This window comes from Carcharodon carcharias, chromosome 4 (assembly GCF_017639515.1).
Source record: "Carcharodon carcharias isolate sCarCar2 chromosome 4, sCarCar2.pri, whole genome shotgun sequence".
Classification (NCBI taxonomy): domain Eukaryota; kingdom Metazoa; phylum Chordata; class Chondrichthyes; order Lamniformes; family Lamnidae; genus Carcharodon; species Carcharodon carcharias.
In genome coordinates this window covers 201809574-201827515 of record NC_054470.1, presented here as the reverse complement: position 1 = coordinate 201827515, position 17942 = coordinate 201809574, and the positions used below count along the sequence as shown (strand labels likewise).

Sequence of the window (17942 nt, the reverse complement as noted above, 5' to 3'; positions counted from 1 at the left end):
CTTCAACTACTTTCTGTGGTAGTGAATTCCACAGGCTCACCACTCTGGGTGAAGAAATTTCTCCTCATCTCAGTCCTAAATGGTCTACCCCATATCCTCAGACTGTGACCCCTGGTTCTGGGCTCCCCCACCATCAGGAACATCCTTCCTACATCTACCCTGTCTAGTCCTGTTAGAATTTTATAGGTTTCTATGAGATCCCCCTCATTCTTCTGAACTCCAGCGAATATAATCCTAATCGACTCAATCTCTCCTCATACGTCACTGCCACCATCCCAGGAATCAGTCTGGTAAACCTTCGCTGCTCTCCCTCTATAGCAAGTACATCCTTCCTCAGATAAGGAGACCAAAACTGCACACAATATTGCAAGTGTGGTCTCACCAAGGCCCTGTACAATTGCAGCAAGACATCCCTGTTCCTGTCCTCGAATCCTCTGGCTATGAAGGCCAACATACCATTTGCCTTCTTTACCATCTGCTGCATGCTTACCTTCAGCGACTGGTGTACAAGGACACCCAGGTCTCATTGCACATTCCCCTCTCTCAATTTATAGCCATTCAGATAATAACCTGCCTTCCTGTTTTTGCTACCAAAGTGGATAACCTCACATTTATCCACATTATACTGCATCTGACATGCATTTGCCCACTCACTCAGCTCGTCCAAATCACACTGAAGCATCTCTGCATCCTCCTCACAGCTCACCCTCCCACCCAGCTTTGTGTCATCTGCAAATTTGGAGATATTACATTTAGTTCCCTCATCTAAATCATTAATATAAATTGTGAATAGCTGGGGTCCCAGCACCGATCCCTGCAGTATCCCACTAGTCACTGTCTGCCATTCAGAAAAAGACCTCTTTATTCCTACTCTTTGTTTCCTGTCTGCCAACCAGTTTTCTATCCATCTCAACACATTACCCCCAATCCCATGCACTTTAATTTACACCCTAATCTCTTATGTGGGACTTTGTCGAAAGCCTTCTGGATGTTCCCCAGACTGAGGTGAGAGAGGAGGTAACTGGTACACTCGAGGAATTTACAATTGAGAAGGAGAGGGTATTAGAAAGGCTATCGTTACATAGAATAGTTAAGGTACCAGGACCGGATGAGATGCATCCAAGGACACTGAGAGAGGTGAGAGTGGAAATTGCAGAGGCACTAGTGATAATCTTCCAGTCTTCCTTAGACACAGAGATGGTGCCAGAGGACTGGAGAATTGTGAATGTTACATCCTTGTTCAAAAAGGGGTGCAAGGATAAAGCTGCCAACTACAGACCAGTCAGTTTGGCCTCAGTGGTAGGGAAACTTCTGGAAACTATAGTTCAGAACAAAATCAAGTGTCACTTTGACAAGAGCAGGATAATTAAGGAAAGCCAGCATGGGTTCATTAAGAGAAGATCATGTTTAATTAACTTGTTAGAGTTTTTTGAGGAGGTAACAGAAGGTTGATAAGGGAAACGCTGTTGATGTGTATACGGATTTTCAAAAGACATTTGATACAGTGCCACACAACAGACTTATGAGTAAAAGTCTAGCTCTTGGAATAAAAGGGAAAGTAGGCACTTGGATAAGAAACTGAGTGACAGGAAACAGAGACTGGTGGTTAATGGATGTTTTTTAGATTTGAGGAAGGTTTGTAGTGGAGTTCAAGGGTCAGTGTTGGGACCCTTGCTTTTCCTGATAAATATTAATGATCAAGACCTTGGTGTACACGGCACAATTTCAAAGTTGTGGATGGTACAAAACTTGGAAGCATTGTGAACTGTGAGGAGCACAGGGTAAAACTTCAAAAGGACATAGACAAGTTGGTGGAATGGTCGGAGAAGTGTAGATGAAGTTCCATGTGGAGATATATGAAGTGATACATATTGGTAGGAAGAACATGGAGAGACAATATAAAATGAAGGGTACAATTCTAAAGGGGGGGTGGTGCAGGAGCAGAGGGACCTGGATGTATATGTGCATAAACCATTGAAAGTGGCAGGACAGGTGGAGAGAGCAGTTAATAAAACATATAGTATCCTGGGCTTTATTAATACGGACATAGAGTACAAAAGCAGGGAGGTTATGCTGAATTTATATAAGATACTCGTTAGACCTCAGCTGGAATATTGTGTACAGTTCTGGGCACCACACTACAGGAAGGATGTGAACCCATTGGAGAGAGTGTAGAAGAGGTTTACAAGAATGGTCCCAGGGATGAGAAACTTCAGCTACGAGGATAGATTGGAGAGGTTGGGACTGTTCTCCTTGGAGAGAAGAAGGCTGAGAGGAGACTTGATAGAGATGTTGAAAATCACGAGGGGGCTGGACAGCTAGGGCAGGGAGAAGCTGTTCCCATTGGTGGAAGGATCGAGAAAGATAGGGCACAGATTTAAGGTAATTGGTAAAAGAAGCAAAAGCAATATGAGGAAAAACTTTTTCACACAGCGAGTGGTTCTAGACTGGAATGCACTGCCTGGAGGTGTGGAAGCAGGTTCAATCGAGGCTTTCAAAAGGGAATTAGATAATTATTTGAAAAGAAACAATGTGCAGGGTTGTTGGGAGAAGGCACGAGAATGGCACCAGGTGAAATGCTGATTCGGAGACCAGTGCAAACACGATGGACCGAATGGCCTCTAACTCCCCAACCCCACATCACTTTTGTGTGGCCTCTTCGTGGGTTTGGACAGGACAGAGGTCGTGCCCTGGGCCAGAGAGGACACTGGAGCAGAGCGGGTGTGGGAATGCCCAGTGGGAGGTGTTCCCTGTCACATGCTGATTAGCTGCCTATCCTCCCCTCCAGCCTCCTGTCATCAGGCCTCACTCAAGCCTTCCTTCGGACTCCGAACTCAGCATCCAGCAGCAGAGGAATCTGACTCGCAATACAACTCCCTGACCCTGTGGAATCCACCAGAGCAGATCCGTCAGATCCTGGAGCGTGAGGATGATCCCTTCCTGCAGGTGAATCAAGGCCTGGGTGGGGGAGGATCAAGGCTGGGTCTTGTGGGTACACTCAGGAAGTGGGGGCTGTGAGGTGGGTGAGCAGTGGGAGGGAACTGGCCAGAAGAGGAGTCGGTGCAACTGAGCCGTTGGGGCTGGGAGACGGAGACGGTGGCTTGCTCTCATTCATTCCTCTGATGATTTCTTTACCCAGTGTGATGATTTGACCAAGGCAGATGGAGGGGCAGATTGCAAGCTTTCTGACATCGAGTCTGACAGCACCAGCAGCCTCCTCAGTAATCTGGACTGGAATGCAGTGAACAAGATGGTCGCCTCTCTGAAGCAGCCTGAACAGGGGATCACAGAGCCTTAAAGTCATCATCACTGTCCAGACCCCATCCTGATTATTCGTGCAATTGTATACAGGCCAACTCCAGACTAAGGAACAGGCCACAAATACAGTGAGTGACTCTTACCCTGAATAAACAGTGACTCTGTACAGTTACACAGTGAGTGACCCTTACCCTGAATAAACAGTGACTCTGTACAGTTACACAGTGAGTGATCCTTACCCTGAATAAACAGTGACTCTGTACAGTTACACAGTGAGTGATCCTTACCCTGAATAAACAGTGACTCTGTACAGTTACACAGTGAGTGATCCTTACCCTGAATAAACAGTGACTCTGTACAGTTACACAGTGAGTGATCCTTACCCTGAATAAATAGTGACTCTGTACAGTTACACAGTGAGTGATCCTTACCCTGAATAAACAGTGACTCTGTACAGTTACACAGTGAGTGATCCTTACCCTGAATAAACAGTGACTCTGTACAGTTACACAGTGCGTGATCCTTACCCTGAATAAACAGTGACTCTGTACAGTTACACAGTGAGTGACCCTTACCCTGAATAAACAGTGACTCTGTACAGTTACACAGTGAGTGACCCTTACCCTGAATAAACAGTGACTCTGTACAGTTACACAGTGAGTGACCCTTACCCTGAATAAACAGTGATTCTGTACAGTTCCACAGTGAGTAACCCTTACCTTGAAAAGACAGTGACTCTGTACAGTTACACAGTGAGTGACCCTTACCTTGAATAAACAGTGACTCTGTACAGTTACACAGTGAGTGATCCTTACCCTGAATAAACAGTGACTCTGTACAGTTACACAGTGAGTGATCCTTACCCTGAATAAACAGTGACTCTGTACAGTTACACAGTGAGTGATCCTTACCCTGAATAAACAGTGACTCTGTACAGTTACACAGTGAGTGACCCTTACCCTGAATAAACAGTGACTCTGTACAGTTACACAGTGAGTGACCCTTACCCTGAATAAACAGTGACTCTGTACAGTTACACAGTGAGTGATCCTTACCCTGAATAAACAGTGACTCTGTACAGTTACACAGTGAGTGATCCTTACCCTGAATAAACAGTGACTCTGTACAGTTACACAGTGAGTGATCCTTACCCTGAATAAACAGTGACTCTGTACAGTTACACAGTGAGTGATCCTTACCCTGAATAAACAGTGACTCTGTACAGTTACACAGTGAGTGACCCTTACCCTGAATAAACAGTGACTCTGTACAGTTACACAATGAGTGACCCATACCCTGAATAAACAGTGACTCTGTACAGTTACACAGTGAGTGACCCTTACCCTGAATAAACAGTGACTCTGTACAGTTACACAGTGAGTGATCCTTACCCTGAATAAACAGTGACTCTGTACAGTTACACAGTGAGTGACCCTTACCCTGAATAAACAGTGACTCTGTACAGTTACACAGTGAGTGATCCTTACCCTGAATAAACAGTGACTCTTTACAGTTACACAGTGAGTGACCCTTACCCTGAATAAACAGTGACTCTGGACAGTTACACAGTGAGTGACCCTTACCCTGAATAAACAGTGACTCTGTACAGTTATACAGTGAGTGACCCTTACCCTGAATAAACAGTGACTCTGTGCAGTTACACAGTGAGTGACCCTTACCCTGAATAAACAGTGACTCTGTGCAGTTACACAGTGAGTGACCCTTACCCTGAATAAACAGTGACTCTGTGCAGTTACACAGTGAGTGATCCTTACCCTGAATAAACAGTGACTCTGTACAGTTACACAGTGAGTGACCCTTACCCTGAATAAACTGTGACTCTGTACAGTTACACAGTGAGTGATCCTTACCCTAAATAAACAGTGACTTTGTACAGTTACACAGTGAGTGATCCTTACCCTGAATAAACAGTGACTTTGTACAGTTACAAAGTGTGTGATCCTTACCCTGAATAAACAGTGACGCTGTACAGTTACACAGTGAGTGATCCTTACCCTGAATAAACAGTGACTCTGTACAGTTACAAAGTGTGTGATCCTTACCCTGAATAAACAGTGACTCTGTGCAGTTACACAGTGAGTGACCCTTACCCTGAATAAACAGTGACTCTGTGCAGTTACACAGTGAGTGACCCTTACCCTGAATAAACAGTGACTCTGTACAGTTACAGAGTAAGTGACCCTTACCCTGAATAAACAGTGACTCTGTACAGTTACACAGTGAGTGACCCTTACCCTGAATAAACAGTGACTCTGTGCAGTTACACAGTGAGTGACCCTTACCCTGAATAAACAGTGACTCTGTGCAGTTACACAGTGAGTGACCCTTACCCTGAATAAACAGTGACTCTGTACAGTTACACAGTGAGTGACCCTTACCCTGAATAAACAGTGACTCTGTACAGTTACACAGTGAGTGCTACTTACCCTGAATAAACAGTGACTCTGTACAGTTACACAGTGAGTAACACTTACCCTGAATAAACAGTGACTCTGTACAGTTACACAGTGAGTGACCCTTACCCTGAATAAACAGTGACTCTGTACAGTTACACAGTGAGTGACCCTTACCCTGAATAAACAGTGACTCTGTACAGTTACACAGTGATTGATCCTTACCCTGAATAAACAGTGACTCTGTACAGTTACACAGTGAGTGATCCTTACCCTGAATAAACAGTGACTCTGTACAGTTACACAGTGAGTGACCCTTACCCTGAATAAACAGTGACTCTATACAGTTACAGTGAGTGACCCTTACCCTGAATAAACAGTGACTCTGTACAGTTACACAGTGAGTGATTCTTACCCTGAATAAACAGTGACTCTGTGCAGTTACACAGTGAGTGACCCTTACCCTGAATAAACAGTGACTCTGTGCAGTTACACAGTGAGTGACCCTTACCCTGAATAAACAGTGACTCTGTACAGTTACACAGTGAGTGACCCTTACCCTGAATAAACAGTAACTCTGTACAGTTACACAGTGAGTGACCCTTACCCTGAATAAACAGTGACTCTGTGCAGTTACACAGTGAGTGACCCTTACCCTGAATAAACAGTGACTCTGTACAGTTACACAGTGAGTGACCCTTACCCTGAATGAACAGTGACTCTGTACAGTTACACAGTGAGTGACCCTTACCCTGAATAAACAGTGACTCTGTACAGTTACACAGTGAGTGACCCTTACCCTGAATAAACAGTGACTCTGTACAGTTACACAGTGAGTGACCCTTACCCTGAATAAACAGTGACTCTGTACAGTTACACAGTGAGTGACCCTTACCCTGAATAAACAGTGACTCTGTACAGTTACACAGTGAGTGATCCTTACCCTGAATAAACAGTGACTCTGTACAGTTACACAGTGAGTGATCCTTACCCTGAATAAACAGTGACTCTGTACAGTTATACAGTGAGTGAATCTTATCCTGGGGAATTTCTCACTTAGGCTGGGTGGTTTGCTCTGTTTGTTGATTCCGCAGGGAGGTGCATATATCTCCAGAGGCTACATTGAAATGGATGGAACTTCAATCACTAGAATCCCTAGTGTTGACATTATTACCATCTTGGACATTATTAATCTCTGGCTCTGATTGCCAACTGAGATATATTTATTTATACAATTTTTACTCTATTCTGTGGGACACTGTGTGACTGAACCTTGCTCTGAATAAACACTGACTTTGTTCCATTTTTAAATAAAGTTTTACACTCGAGTGGAAATCACATTTAATACAGTTTGTGACTGGAAGTTGTTACCATCAACCTCCGTGGGGCCTATACCTGTCTTAGCCCCAGACACTGAATGAGAGGAGCAGAGAGGATACATGGACATGGAGATCTCACCCAGTGACAGATTTATCCATTGAACTGGCCTGTCTCCTGGTTACAGAGCATGAGTAGAGGTAATTCCACGCTTCAAGGCTGGTTCTGTCTCATACGATTTTCTGTCACTAAGAATCAGTATCTCCCCAATCTCATTATCTTTGAATAGACATTAATTGTTGTGGATGGAAGTTGACTAATTTGTTCCTGCATGTTGGAGGGATACCTGTAAATGCCCAGTGATCGCTGGGAGGTGGGTGAATCTGCTAAACATTGGCAACAGTCACAGTGGGAATTTGGTGAGTGCGAGCAGGTTTTAACTAATTTAACAGGGACCACATAGGTAAACATTAAACAAAGGATAATTGAATCTCAGAGAATGTCAACATTAAAAGCATCTGAATTACATTTTAAAATAAACTGGTGCACGGATAATAATGATGAAATAACAGGGTTCTAAACTAAAATCATACAAATAAAACATTATAGACCGATATAAACATAAGTAGATAGTCCCTTAGCAACAACCACTGTATTCATATAGCACCTTTAACTACACAGGAGACTAGTTAAACACCAGACACAGAGCCACATAAAGAGATAGGACGACAGGTGACATTATTCTCAGTCATAGTCATTCGGCCCATCGAGTCTGCGCCAGTCAAACAAGTACCTAACTACTCTAATCCCATTTTCCAGCACTATGCCCATAACCTTGTATGCCATGGCATCGCAAGTGCACATCCAAATACTTCTTAAATGTTATGAGGGTTTCTGCCTCTACCATCCTTTCAGGCAGTGAGTTCCAGAGTCCCACCACCCTCTGGGTGAAAAAATTCTTCCTCAAATCCCCTCTAAACCTCCTGCCTCTTACCTTAAACCTATGGCCCCTGGTTATTGATCCCTCCACCAGGGGAAAAATCCCCTCCTGTCTACTCTATCTATGCCCCCTCATAATTTTATACACCTCAATCATGTTCCCCCTCAATCTCTTCTGCTCCAGGGAAAATAACCCCAGTCTATCTAATCTCTCCTCATAACTAAAACTCTCCAGCCCAGGCAACATCCTGGTAAATCTCCTCTGCACTCTCTCTAGTGCAATCACATCCTTCCTATAATGCGGATTCCAGAACTGCACGCAATACTCTAGCTGTGGCCTAACCAGCGTTTTATACAGTTCCAGCATAACCTCCCTACTCTTATATTCTAGGCCTCGGCTAATAAAGGCAAGTATCCCATATGCCTTCTTAACCACCTTATCTACCTGTCCCGCTACCTTAAGAAACTGGTGGACATTAATGTCCCTCTGATCCTCGGTACTTCCCAGGTTCCTACCATTCATCGTGTATTCCTGTGCCTTGTTTGTCCTGCCCAAGTGCATCACCTCACACTTATCCGGATTAAATTCCATTTTCCACTGATCACCCATCTCTATCCGCCTGTAATCTAAGGCTATCCTCCTCACTATTTACCACCCCACTGGGGGTGGGTGAACAGCCAGAGGTCGTTGTCCACGTTGGTACCAATGACTTAGGTAGGAAACAGGATGAGGTCCTGAGAGCAGATTTTACAGAATTAGGAAGGGAATTAAAAAGCAGGACCTGAAGATCAGTACTGTCAGGATTACTTCCAGTTCCACATGTGAGTGAGCATAGGAATAGGAGAATTGATCGAATAAACACATGGCTGGAAAGTTAGTGTAGGGGGGCATCAGATTTCTGAAGCATTGGGACCGATTCTGGGGAATGTGGGACCTGTACAAACTGAACGGTCTTATACCTGAACAGGACTGGGATGAATACAGCACAGGAAGTAGGCAGTGTTAAAATGTGCATATGTAAATACATGAAGCACAGTAAACAAAGCTGATTAGCTGGGGGCACAGACAGATACATGGTGGCATAATATCATCGCTTTACTGGAGACGTAGCTTAAAGAGGGGCAAAAATGGCAGCTCAACATCCCCGGATGTAGAGTTTTCAGGCAGAGTAGGGAGGGGGATAAAAAAGATGGGGGTGTAACATTATTGGTTGAAGAATCATTTACAGCTATGAGGAGGGATGATATACTAAATGAAGCATCAAATAAGACTATTGCCTCTGTGGGAGAGGAATGGTGTAGTGGTATTGTTGCTGGACTAGTGATCCAGAAAGCCAGGGTAATTCTCTGGGGACCTGGGTTTGAATCCCACCATGGCAGATATGGTGAAATCTGAATTCAATAAAAATCTGGAATTAAAAGTCTAATGGTGACCATAAAACTATCATTGATTGTTGTAAAAACCCATCTGGTTCACTAATGCCCTTTAGGGAAGGGAAATCTGCTGTCCTTACCTGGTCTGGCCTACATGTGACTCCAGACAGGTTGCCTGAGATACTCAGTTGTATCAAACTGCACCATGCCACCCAGCAAACTGCAAACTCAGCCCTGTTGACCTGCAAAATACTCCTTGGGGGCTAAGCCAAAATTGGGAGAGCTGTCTCATAGACTAGTCAAGCAACAGCCTGACATTGTCATCCTCACGGAATCACACCTTACAGATAATGTCCCAGACACCACCATCACCGTCCCTGGGTATGTCCCTGGGTATATCCCTTACAGATAGTGTCCCAGACACCACCATCACCATCCCTGGGTATGTCCCTGGGTATATCCCTTACAGATAATGTCCCGGACACCACCATCACCATCCCTGGGTATGTCCCTGGGTATATCCCTTACAGATAATGTCCCGGACACCACCATCACCGTCCCTGGGTATGTCCCTGGGTATATCCCTTACAGATAGTGTCCCAGACACCACCATCACCATCCCTGGGTATGTCCCTGGGTATATCCCTTACAGATAATGTCCCGGACACCACCATCACCATCCCTGGGTATGTCCCTGGGTATATCCCTTACAGATAATGTCCCGGACACCACCATCACCGTCCCTGGGTATGTCCCTGGGTATATCCCTTACAGATAATGTCCCGGACACCACCATCACCGTCCCTGGGTATGTCCCTGGGTATATCCCTTACAGATAATGTCCCGGACACCACCATCACCATCCCTGGGTATGTCCCTGGGTATATCCCTTACAGATAATGTCCCGGACACCACCAACACCATCCCTGGGTATGTCCCTGGGTATATCCCTTACAGATAGTGTCCCAGAGAGCACCATCACCGTCCCTGGGTATGTCCCTGGGTATATCCCTTACAGATAGTGTCCCAGAGACCACCATCACCATCCCTGGGTATGTCCCTGGGTATATCCCTTACAGACAATGTCCCAGACACCATCATCACCATCCCCGGGTATGTCCCTGGGTATATCCCTTACAGATAGTGCCCCAGACACCACCATCACCATCCCTGGGTATGTCCCTGGGTATATCCCTTACAGATAGTGTCCCAGACACCACCATCACCATCCCTGGGTATGTCCTGTCCCACCAGCAGGACAGACCCAGCAGAGGTGATGGCACAGTGGTATACAGTTGGGAGGGGGTTGCCCTGGGAGTCCTCAACATCGACTCCGGGCCCCATGAAGTCTCATGGCATCAGGTCAAACATGTGCAAGGAAACCTCCTGCTGATGACCACGTCCTGCCCTCCCTCAGCTGATGAATCAGTGCTTCCTCCATGTAGAACATCACTTGGAGGAAGCACTGAGGGTGGCGAGGGTGCAGATTGTACTCTGGGTGGGAGACTTCAATGTCCATCACCAAGAGTGGCTCGGTAGCACCACCACAGACTGAGCTGGCCGAGTCCTAAAGGACATAGCTGCTAGACTGGGTCTGTGACTGGTGGTGAAGGAAAACATATTTGACCACCCTGCCTGCTGCAGGATGTATCTGTCCATGACAGTATGGGCAGGAGTGACCACCACACGGTCATTGTGGAGATGAATTCCCACCTTCACATTGAGGATACCCTCCATTGTGTTTTATGGCACTACCACTGTGCTAAATGCAATAGATTTCAAACAGATCTAGCAACTCCAGACTGGCCATCAGCAGCAGCAGAATTGTACTCGAACACAATCTGTAACCTCATGGCCCAGCATATCCCCCACTCTACCATTACCATCAAGCCAGCGGATCAACCCTGGTTCAATGAAGAGTGCAGGAGGGCATGACAGGAGCAGCACCAGGTATACCTAAAAATGAGGTGGCAACCTGGTGAAGCTGTAACACAGGAATACTTGCCAAACAGCAAGTGATAGACAGAGCTAAGTGATCCCACAACTAACAGATCAGATCTAAGCTCTGCAGTCCTGCTACATCCAGTTGTGAATGGTGGCGGACAATTAAACAACTCACTGGAGGAGGAGGCTCCACAAATATCCCCATCCTCAATGATGAAGGAGTCCAGCACATCAGTGCACAAGATAAGGCTGAAGCATTTGCTACAATCTTCAGCCAGAAGTGCTGAGTGGATGATCCATCTCGGCCTCCTTGGGAGGTCCCCAGCATCACAGATGCCAGTTTTCAGCCAATTCGATTCACTCCATAGAAACAGTGTGAAAGGCACAGAGGGCATAAAATGCTTGAACTGCATTCTAGAGAACTTTTTTAGCCAGCACATAACAAGCCCAACTAGAGTGGGCGCAATTCTAGATTTAGTTTTAGGAAGTGAAGCTGAGCAAGTGAATGAAGCAGGAATGGGAACCATTCTGAAGGCAGCGACCATTATAGAGATTTCGCATCGTTATAGAAAAGGGCAAAGACAGAACAGGAGTAAAAGTTCTAAATTGGGGGAAGACAAATTTTACAAAGCTGACAGGTGAACAGGTGAGTGTGGACTGGATACAGCGATTAGCAGGAAAAGCTGTGTCAAATCAGTGGGCGGTATTCAAAGGCGCGATTCTATGGGGCACAGTGCAGATACATCCCCACAAAGGAAAAGGGTGGTACTGTCAAGTCTAGAGCCCCCTGGTTATCCAGAAGCATTCAGGCCTAGATAAAGCAGAAAAAGAAAGCTTATGACAGTCACAAAAGACTTAATACTGTGGAAAGCCAAGAGGAGTATAGATAGTACAGGGGTGAAGTAAAACTGGAAATTAGGAAAGCAAAAAGAGGATATTAAAAATATTGACAGGTAAAACCAAAGAAAATCCTAAGATGTTTTACCAGTACATTCAGAGCAAGAGAATAACTAAAGAAAGGATCAGGTCTATCAGGGATGTACATGGTCACTTGTGAGTTGATGCTGAAGATGTGGGCAGGGTTCTCAATGAGCACTTTGTCTCTGTTTTCACTAAGGAGAGGGGTGATGTAGACATTCTAGTTAAAGAGGCGGGGTGTGAAATAGATACAATAAGCACAGTGAGAGAGGAAGTACTGGAGGGACTCACATCCTTGAAGGTGAATAAATCCCCAGGGCCGGTTGGATTGTATCCCAGGCTGTTGAAGGAAGCCAGGGAGGAGATAGCAGATGCTCTGAGGATCATTTTCCAATCCTCACTAGATACAGGTGAGGTCCCAGAGGATCGGAGCCTGTGAATGTTGTCCCATTATTTAAAAAGGGTGCAAGGGACAGGCCAGAAAATTATAGGCTGGTCAGTCTGACTTCAGCACTGGGCAAGTTATTGGAAACAATTCTGAAAGACAGAAGAAACTGTCATTTAGAAAGGCACAGATTGATCAGGGATAGTCAGCATGGTTTTGTTAGGGGAAGATCGTGTCTTACTAACTTAATAGGATGTTTTAAGGAAGTAACAAGGTGGGTTGATGAGGGTAGTGTAGATGTTGTCTACATGGATTTTAATAAGGCATTTGCCAAGGTCCCACATGGCAGACTGGTCAGGAAAGTGAGGTCTCATGGGATACAGGGGAAGGTGGAAGGTTGGATCCAAAATTGGCTCAGTGACAGGAAATAAAGGGTAATGTTTGGTGGATGTTTTTGCGAATGGAAAAAGGTTTCCAGTGGTGTTCCACAGGGCTCAGTGTTGGGGCCCTTGCTGTTTGTTGTGTATATTAATGATTTAGACTTCAATGTGGGAGGCGTGATTGGGAAATTTGCAGATGACACAAAAATTGGCCGTGTAATTGATAGTGAAGAGGATAGCTGTCAGCTCCAGAATGATATCAATGGTTTGGGTGAGTGAGCAGAAAAGTGGCAAATGGAACTCAATTTGGAAAAGGGAGAAATTTGGAAAAGGGAGAATACAGTGGTCCTCAGACTGCTGTTCTCACCGCATCCTGAGATCCACATTCAGTGCCATGTGCTGCCACATGAACACATTTGACCTCTCTCTCTCCAGCAGCATCAACTCACCCTATGAGGAAGGCAGTGGTGCAGTAGGGGTATGGTCATTAGGCTGGTATTCCAGAGATCCAGCATAATGCACTGGGGACCCAGGTTCTAATCCCACCATAGCATGGTGAAAGTTGAATTGATGACCATGAAACCATTGTCCATTGTTGTAAAAACCCATCTGGGTCACTAATGTCCTTTAGGGAAGGAAATCTGCTGTCCTTACCTGGTCTGGCCTACATGTGACTCCAGACCCACAGCCATGTGGATGACTCTTAAATGCCCTCTGAACGAGGGCAATTAGGGATGGACAATAAATGCTGGCCGGGCCATCAATGCCCACATCCCTTGAATGAATAAACAAAGCTATCCTTATCCCCAGTTCCCCAATTCTTCATCCCATCCAACACCCAAACAAGAAATCTTTCTGTTCCGGTAAGGAATGCAAGCTCCAACAACCTATTGCTACTGACGCCCCTCCAGACCCTTCCTCCCTTGCCTGTCCCTCTGACTCCATTGCGTCTTCTAATTCCAGCTCTTGCCACATATTCACGATACTCTCTCTGGTGCTGGATGATCTTTGCTCAGCAACAGACTCAGTTTTATCCAGGTTGAAGAGCCGGCTATGGTTGATTGGGTAAATAGACTAAAAAGTACGGATGGAAATAAACAGTGGGAAATATTTAACAAAACTTTTCAAAATGTTCAACAAAAAAACATTAAAAAAAAGTCTGCAAGAAAGGTCCCCACGGCTTACTGAGGGGGCTAAAAGAGGCTTGTCAATAGAAGGATTGTGAAGGAGCAATTCATCTCCTACCACTTCTAACCTTTCTGGTACCTGAATTCCTTGAAGTGGGACATTTCTGCAGGGCTATGGAGAAAGAGCCTGGGAGTGGGATTAATTAGCTAGTTCCTGCAAAGAGCCAGCATACGCACAATGGGCTGAATGACCTCCTATGCTGTATCGTTTTATGATTTCCCACTCGCATTAACACCCAAATCTCATTATCATACCACCCAATTCTTTTAAGCAAAATATTATAGTGACAGGATACAGCTGCATAGCCTGTGATTAAAAGGCACTTTAATGTTAATTTTTACCAAACAACATATTAACATCCAAAAGAAAGACAGTTACAAGTGAGGGAAGTGAGGGTTCGGATAGTACAAATGATGGCTCCAATTCTGAATACCTGTTGTGGCTGAGTCTGTGACACATGTCAAATGATCCAGTTAGTCCTGGGTTAGCTTAGCTGTAGTGTTGCTACCTGTGAAATATGTGCTGGTAAAGTGAGCCACAGCAGCCAGTGTAAAACATACCCAATTCATCCTGGCATCGAATGAAACATTAACCAGGATATCTGACGACCTGGCTGTTTCTCTCTGCCTTAGTCAGTTTGGTGCTGTGATAGAGAGCTTATACCAATAGGTTTTTCTGTGATAGAGAGCGATTTGAATTTGGCAGTCTGAGGTACAGCTATCAGTACAGGGGCAAATGGAGAATGCTGGAAATACTCAGCAAGTTAGAGAGGATATGTGGAGAGAGAAACGGGGTCACCAGTTCAAGTTAAGGCCTCCCATCACATGTGGAGAGAGTTAGAGATGTGACAGGGTTTATGCAAGTGCAGAAGTGGAGGAAACAAAAGTGATAGTCTGTGGAAGGCAAGAGAGGTTAAATGGATGGAACAGGGGAGGCTGGCCAGGAGTGCGCTGGAATAGTTGAGTCCAGAGGGAACGAAAGCATGAATGAGGGTTTTAGCAGATTAGCTGAAATGGGACAGAAGTGGAAATGGTTGCTCTTAATGATAAACATGAGGTTGGAAGCTCATCTCAGATTCAAATGTGATAACAAGGTTGCGAACAGCCCGGCTTAATCACAGGCTGTTGCCAAGGAGAAGGACAAAGGTAGCTGGGAAATCAAGTTTGGAATGGGAACTGAAAACAATGGCTTCAGTCTCCCAGTCAAGAAAGAAGAGGAGCTGGTAACAGAGGCAATGCAATAATTGTGAGGCCTTTCCTTTTCATTATAGACTGACAAATCAAATCAGCAGAAGTAGTTTGGAGGAGGAGTTCATGGGAATGCATTTGAGTGTTTCTTAGAACAATATTTCGTGAACCAATCACGTAAGGGGCTATTTCGGATCTTGTTTTGCACAATGAGGCATCGCCATAAAAAGGGATCATCTGGGAAAGAGCGATCACAATATAGTAGAATTTCATTATGTTTGGGAGTTTGATACATATGTCCTAAATAAAATCAATTAGATAAATATGAGAGGGGCAAGTTGGCTACTATTGACTGGGAAATTAGATGAGCAATGGCGAACATTGAGAATTTTGAAATATTTCTATAAAATGAATTTGACACCCAGCCACATGAGAAGGTATTAGGGCAGGTAGGTAACCAAATGTTTGGTTCAAAAGGTAGACTTTACAGAGTATCTTAAAGGAGTGGAGACTCAGAGAAGTTTGGAGACGGAATTCCAAAGGTTAGGACGTTGACAGCTAAAAGTACATCTGGCAATGGTGGAACAATTAAAATTGGGGGTGCCCAAGAGGTCCGAGTTAGGTGGGCACAGAGATCTTTGGGCGCTTTAGGGGCTGGCAGAGATTACAGGGATAGGGAGGGCTGATGCCATGGAGGGATTTGAAAACAAGGATCAGAGTTTTAAAATCGAGATGTCGGTTAACCAAAAGGGGCAGAGTGAAGATAAGAGGAGGTCAAGGATAGATCCTTGGGGGACACCCGAACTAATAGTGCAGGAGCAGGAAGAGAAGCCATTCGAGACGATGGTGTGGTTATTATTGGACTGGTAGGGATAGATCTAAACAGCGCCAGTCCCAGCCAGATGGACAATAATGGAGAGACGCTGGGGGAGGATGGTGTGGTTACCCATGTCAAAGGCTGCAGACAGGTCAAGAAGGACGAGGAGGGAAAGTTTACCTCAGTCACAGTCACACAGGAGGTCCTTAGTGACTCTGATAAGAGCTGTTTCGGGAGCTTGGCAGAGCCAGAAACCTGATCAGAGAGTTTTAAACATGGAGTTCCAGGGAATGTTGGCATGGATCTGATTTGGGAGGCAACAATTCGTTTATGGAGTTGGGAGAGAAAAGGGAGATTGGAGACGGGCTGGAAGTTTACAAGGACAGTGGGGTCAAGGGTTACTTCTTTTGAGCAGCGAAAGGGGTGATGTGGGCAGATTGGAGGAAGGGAAGACAGTACCCAAGGAGACAGAACCATTACCAACATCGGCTAACATGAGACCGGGAGGGGAAGTGCGTAGTCAGCAGTTTAGCGGGAGTGAGGTCCAGGGAACAAGAGGTGCATCTCCTGCACAAACTGAACTTGGAGAGGGCATGAGGGCAGGTAGGAGAGAAACTAGACACAGACACAAATTCAGACATAAACTAAAAAGAGTAAAAACAGGATCAAGTGTCAATATAAACAATATATATTAAATCAGGACCAATCCAAGTGTTTTTTCACCAAAACAATCAGGAAGATGCTCCTAAATCTCCCTCTACACTGTCCCCATCAAACACTCCCAGGACAGGTACAGCACGGGGTTAGATACAGAGTAAACCTCCCTCTATACTGTCCCCATCAAACACTCCCAGGACAGGTACAGCACGGGGTTAGATACAGAGTAAAGGTCCCTCTACACTGTCCCCATCAAACACTCCCAGGACAGGTACAGCACGGGGTTAGATACAGAGTAAATCTCCCTCTACACTGTCCCATCAAACACTCCCAGGACAGGTACAGCACGGGGTTAGATACAGAGTAAAGGTCCCTCTACACTGTCACCATCAAACACTCCCAGGACAGGTACAGCTCGGGGTTAGATACAGAGTAAATCTCCCTCTACACTGTCCCATCAAACACTCCCAGGACAGGTACAGCACGGGGTTAGATACAGAGTAAAGGTCCCTCTACACTGTCCCCATCAAACACTCCCAGGACAGGTACAGCACGGGGTTAGATACAGAGTAAAGCTCTCTCTACACTGTCCCCATCAAACACTCCCAGGACAGGTACAGCACGGGGTTAGATACAGAGTAAAGCTCCCTCTACACTGTCCCCATCAAACACTCCCAGGACAGGTACAGCACGGGGTTAGATACAGAGTAAAGCACCCTCTACACCGTCCCCATCAAACACTCCCAGGACAGGTACAGCACGGGGTTAGATACAGAGTAAAGCTCCCTCTACACCATCCCCAGCAATCACTCTCAGGACAGGTACTGCATGGGGTTTGATACAGAGTAAATCTCCCTCTACACCGTCCCCATCAAACACTCCCAGGACAGGTACAGCACGGGGTTAGATACAGAGTAAAACTCCCTCTACACTGTCTCCATCAAACACTCCCAGGACAGGTACAGCACGGGGTTAGATACAGAGTAAATCTCCCTCTACACTGTCTCCATCAAACACTCCCAGGACAGGTACTGCATGGGGTTAGATACAGAGTAAATCTCCCTCTACACCATCCCCAGCAATCACTCCCAGGACAGGTACTGCATGGGGTTTGATACAGAGTAAATCTCCCTCTACACTGTCCCCATCAAACACTCCCAGGAC

At 45.5% G+C, this 17942-nt stretch overlaps 1 protein-coding gene across 1 annotated transcript in view; it reads left to right on the top strand.

Annotated features, from left to right (window-relative positions):
* Window positions 1-3478, top strand: part of cplane1 (ciliogenesis and planar polarity effector 1) — a 217567-nt gene extending 214089 nt beyond the window's left edge. Inside the window, exons 42-43 of the mRNA XM_041185379.1 lie at window positions 2789-2946; window positions 3140-3478. Coding sequence (XP_041041313.1) covers window positions 2789-2946; window positions 3140-3298 — 317 coding nt within the window. The 3' untranslated portion in view covers window positions 3299-3478. The remainder of the gene's footprint in view (window positions 1-2788; window positions 2947-3139) is intronic.
* The last annotated feature ends 14464 nt before the right edge of the window (window positions 3479-17942 follow it).